The sequence below is a fragment of the Electrona antarctica genome, assembly GCF_951216825.1.
Source record: "Electrona antarctica genome assembly, chromosome: 24".
Lineage (NCBI taxonomy): Eukaryota > Metazoa > Chordata > Actinopteri > Myctophiformes > Myctophidae > Electrona > Electrona antarctica.
In genome coordinates, this window is record NC_136803.1 from 21,417,761 (window position 1) to 21,421,955 (window position 4,195).

General features: G+C 53.0%; 1 protein-coding gene across 1 annotated transcript in view; it reads right to left on the bottom strand.

Moving 5' to 3' along the window:
* LOC306916932 (XK-related protein 6-like) overlaps nucleotides 1-2,951 on the bottom strand; it is a gene marked incomplete at both ends in the record, with an annotated part of 12,791 nt that extends 9,840 nt beyond the window's left edge. The window contains one exon of the mRNA XM_079495031.1: nucleotides 2,320-2,951. Within this exon, the coding sequence (XP_079351157.1) occupies nucleotides 2,320-2,951 (632 nt within the window). The remainder of the gene's footprint in view (nucleotides 1-2,319) is intronic.
* Between the last annotated feature and the right edge of the window lie 1,244 nt (nucleotides 2,952-4,195).

The following is a 4,195-nucleotide window of genomic DNA, read 5'->3' on the forward strand; positions in this document are numbered from 1 at the left end:
TACATTCGCTCCCATCCAAAGCTTGAGCCAGAAGGATACTTCAGCACCATGGATAGTTCTTTCACGTTCTTTCTCCATCTCTCTCTAGCCTGGGCTGCATTCCTTTTCGGGTGATCCGGTCGGGAGCGGATGATATCGTTACATCATGTTGTAGTCATTGTTTTGTAGTCATCAGGATGATATCGTTACGTCATGTTGTCGTCATTGTTTTGTAGTCATCAGGATGATATCGTTACGTCATGTTGTCGTCATTGTTTTGTAGTCAATGACTACAACATGACGTAACGATATCATCCTGATGACTACAAAACAATGACTACAACATGACGTAACGATATCATCCTGATGACTACAAAACAATGACTACAACATGACGTAACGATATCATCCTGATGACTACAAAACAATGACTACAACATGACGTAACGATATAATTCACTCACGACCGGATCACACAGCAATTTTGTAACACAGACCAGGCTTTCCTCCGAGGTGGAAAGCCTGGTGAGGCCAGGTTACTCCATCTCTGTCTGTCTGTCAGTATATGTATGTCACACACACACACACACACACACACACACACACACTCACTCACTCACTCACTCACTCACTCACTCACTCACTCACTCACTCACTCACTGCACACGTGCATGCACACTCGCGCGCGCGTGCACACACACACACACACACACACACACACACACACACACACACACACACACACACACACACACACACACACACATAGGGGACATTCTAGATAAGCCTTTAGGCTTTTAACTTCTCCTGCACAATATTAATATGTATGTAATTGTCTCCACCAGGCCGAAGGCATGGGGAGAGAGTATGGTTTGCACTCCGTCCGTGTGTGTGTGTGTGTGTGTGTGTCCGTCCGTCCGTCCTTCCGTCCGTCCGTTACCAGCTAATCTCCGGCACCGTTAACCCGGTCGATGCCAAACTTTGCACACACACTCCCTGGATGCCAACGATGAACCTCTGCCCCACATTTTCCAGAACGGCCTGTTATAGCGCCACCATGAGGCAGCTTTTCACATTTTGTACCTAAAACTGCTCCGATCTGCGTGAAACGTTGCATGCACACTCCCTAGAGGCCAAGGACAAACCGTTGACCTTCATTTTCCGCATCTGCCTTTTATAGCGCCACCAGGAGGCCGACTTTTGTAAAACACATTTTTTGATATTACTCCTCCAGATTCTGTCCAAAAATCTCACAAATCGTTACACAGTATCTCTATGGTCATGTGCTCAAGTCGGATCTGTCCGATATTTCATATTCCATCCTAATTGGCTATAATTGGCTTTCACAGTTTGCAAGATTGCCCCGTTTTGAACAAAAGCCTCAAATCATGAACGCAGCATGCAATTTACGTGAAATCTTTCACACATTTTCTTACTAGGCTGAGGAATATATCCCACCCTTTTCACATTGGCCTGTTATAGCACCACCAACAGGTTGATTTTTGCAAAACACATTTTTGGAACAAAATGCCTCAAAAACATGTTTATATTAATCCTAAACATTTTGCCAAACATCTCACAGTCCTATCCTCCTGGTGGAGACCTGTGCCCAGAAGGGCACTTTTTCTAGTTTTCTCTTGTTTTTAACCTTTTTATGTGCGAATAAATAAAACCTAAAACACGCACGCACGCACGCACGCACGCACGCACGCACGCACGCACGCACACACACACACACACACACACACACACACACACAGGTAGTTGGCAAACAGCTGAGGAAGTCAACAGGGGAATTTCTCTCCTCCCCTCTCCTTCGTCTCTCATCCTGTCTTATCATCTGCTCAGCCGCCTGTCAGAGTCAGATAAGTCCTCCTCTCTGCCAGAGACATCGACTAGACACCCAATGTACCCATTAGCACTGCTGTGTGTGTGTGTGTGTGTGTGTGTGTGTGTGTGTGTGTGTGTGTGTGTGTGTGTGTGTGTGTGTGTGTGTGTGTGTGTGTGTGTGTGTGTGTGTGTGTGTGTGTGTGTCTGTGTGTGTGAGAGAGAGAGAGAGAGAGAGAGAGATGCTATTCTCACTGATGGAAAAGCAGTGATGCTGAAAAAACAAAACAAATCCAGCTGAGCATTGGTGTGAATGAGAGAGAAACAGAGTCTGTGACTTTGGCCTAACTGTGTCGTGTGTGTGTGTGTGTGTGTGTGTGTGTGTGTGTGTGTGTGTGTGTGTGTGTGTGTGTGTGTGTGTGTGTGTGTGTATGTGTATGTGTGTGTGTGTGTGTGTGTGTGTGTGTGTGTGTGTGTGTGTGTGTCTCATGGGTCGCTCATGGGTCCCCTTACCTCCACACCTGTCCCAGCTGTAGGATGTGAATGGCCGCTTGCCACAGCCAAACGGAGGCCAGCTTGATGCGGTCCCTCGACGCGGGGTAGAAGACGGTCCCGGGACCCCCGCCGCCCGCGCCGCCGCCGCCCCGCTTGGTGAGCCCCTCCACCACCCCCAGGCCTCCCCCCGTGTAATCCTGCACGAACCAGCGGAAGCTCAGGATCTGCACGAGCACCGACGGCACGAGCACGAAGAAGAGCGTGAGGCCGAACCAGAGGAAGTCCTGGCGGGCGTAGTAGTCCGCGGCCAGGCACAGGTCCGTGCCCACGTCCCAGAAGAACACGAGCAGCGCGAGGATGATCCACAGGCAGTCCAGCCACAGCTGCTCCCGGGGCGGGCAGTGGGTCTCCCGCACCCCGCCGAGCCCCCCTCCGGCTCCCCCTCCTCCTCCTCCGCCCGCCACGGACTGGCCGCCGAGCGAGCCGAGGCAGGCGGAGCGGCAGCCCCAGTAGCAGGCGGAAGTGCGGCAGCACTGGCAGATGTGGATGGCCGCGGAGTCCAGCGGCTCGTCGCCGTCGCCCGCCTCGTACAGGTGCGCGAAGCCGCCGCCGCACCCCGCCTTCCCGCCGCCGTCCGACTGCGCGGCCATGTTCCCCTTCCTCCCTCCTCCGCCGCCGCTCCCTCCTCCGTCCGAAACGCACGACACGCACACCACCGTGATGGTGATTTCTCGCTTACCACCACCACGTCACTTGTTCTTCTTCCCAGATACCTGTCCTCTCTCCTCTCTCCTCCTGCTGCTGCCTCCTCCTCTTCCTCGTACTCGCACCTCGACTGTGTCTCTTTGCCGCCCGGGGCGAGAGGAGCCATCAGAGCCGACGACCGCTGCGCGACGGCGGCTCACCTTCCTCCTCCTCCGCGGCCGGTACCGGGCGCTGGCGGGCCGTCCTACTAGTGCTCCCGCAGCCCTGCATCATCATCATCATCACCACCACCCCGTCCTGCGCGCTGCGCGACGCACGCTCATCTAGGGCGACGGGGAGCTAGGCTGCTATGACGTAGTGCATCCCCCGCGGTTCTGATGTGGACACTCTCTTCTTCTAGACTATAGAATGAGTTATTATGTCTTTGTCGAAACTGTGACGGCCAAACAATAAAATAATGTCAACGTTCCCGTTTCGCAAAGCGGCCACCAAGAAGCCCCGGCGGCTCCCGCCTCATCTCGCCCGCGTCGCAGGGTGCCCTGTAGCCGGTCACTGCAGCCCCTCCTGTCCGCTCCTTCTAGCCTAGTACACTGTACTGCTCTCCGCAGCTCCACAGCCCTCTGCTCTGCGCCGATTCTCTTTAACCACACACACACACACACACACACACACACACACACACACACACACACACACACACACACACACACACACACACACACACACACACACACACACACACCACACACACACACACACACACACACACACACACACCGTGCCTCACTTCGCCCTCTGCCGGAGAACAGCCTCATTTGCACATCTGCACACGCGCGCGCACACACAAGCATGATCATGTCTCATGAACGAGTGCTTTAGTTGGTGTATTGCTGTATTTCTCCCTCTTGAGTGTTTCCTTTGGCACCCCCCCCCCTCCTCTCTCTCTCTCTCTCTCTCACTCTCTCTCTCTCTCTCTCTCTCTCTCTCTCTCTCTCTCTCTCTCACTCTCTCTCTCTCTCTCACTCTCTCTCTCTCTCTCTCTCTCTCTCTCTCTCTCTCTCTCTCTCTCTCTCTCTCTCTCACACATTGTCTGCACACATGTGTGCTGTTTGAAAGTCAATAGGCCAGTCAATCTAAAGGTTTGAACCAAATTAAATTGCAATATTAGGCCTTAAGGCCTGATCGTTCA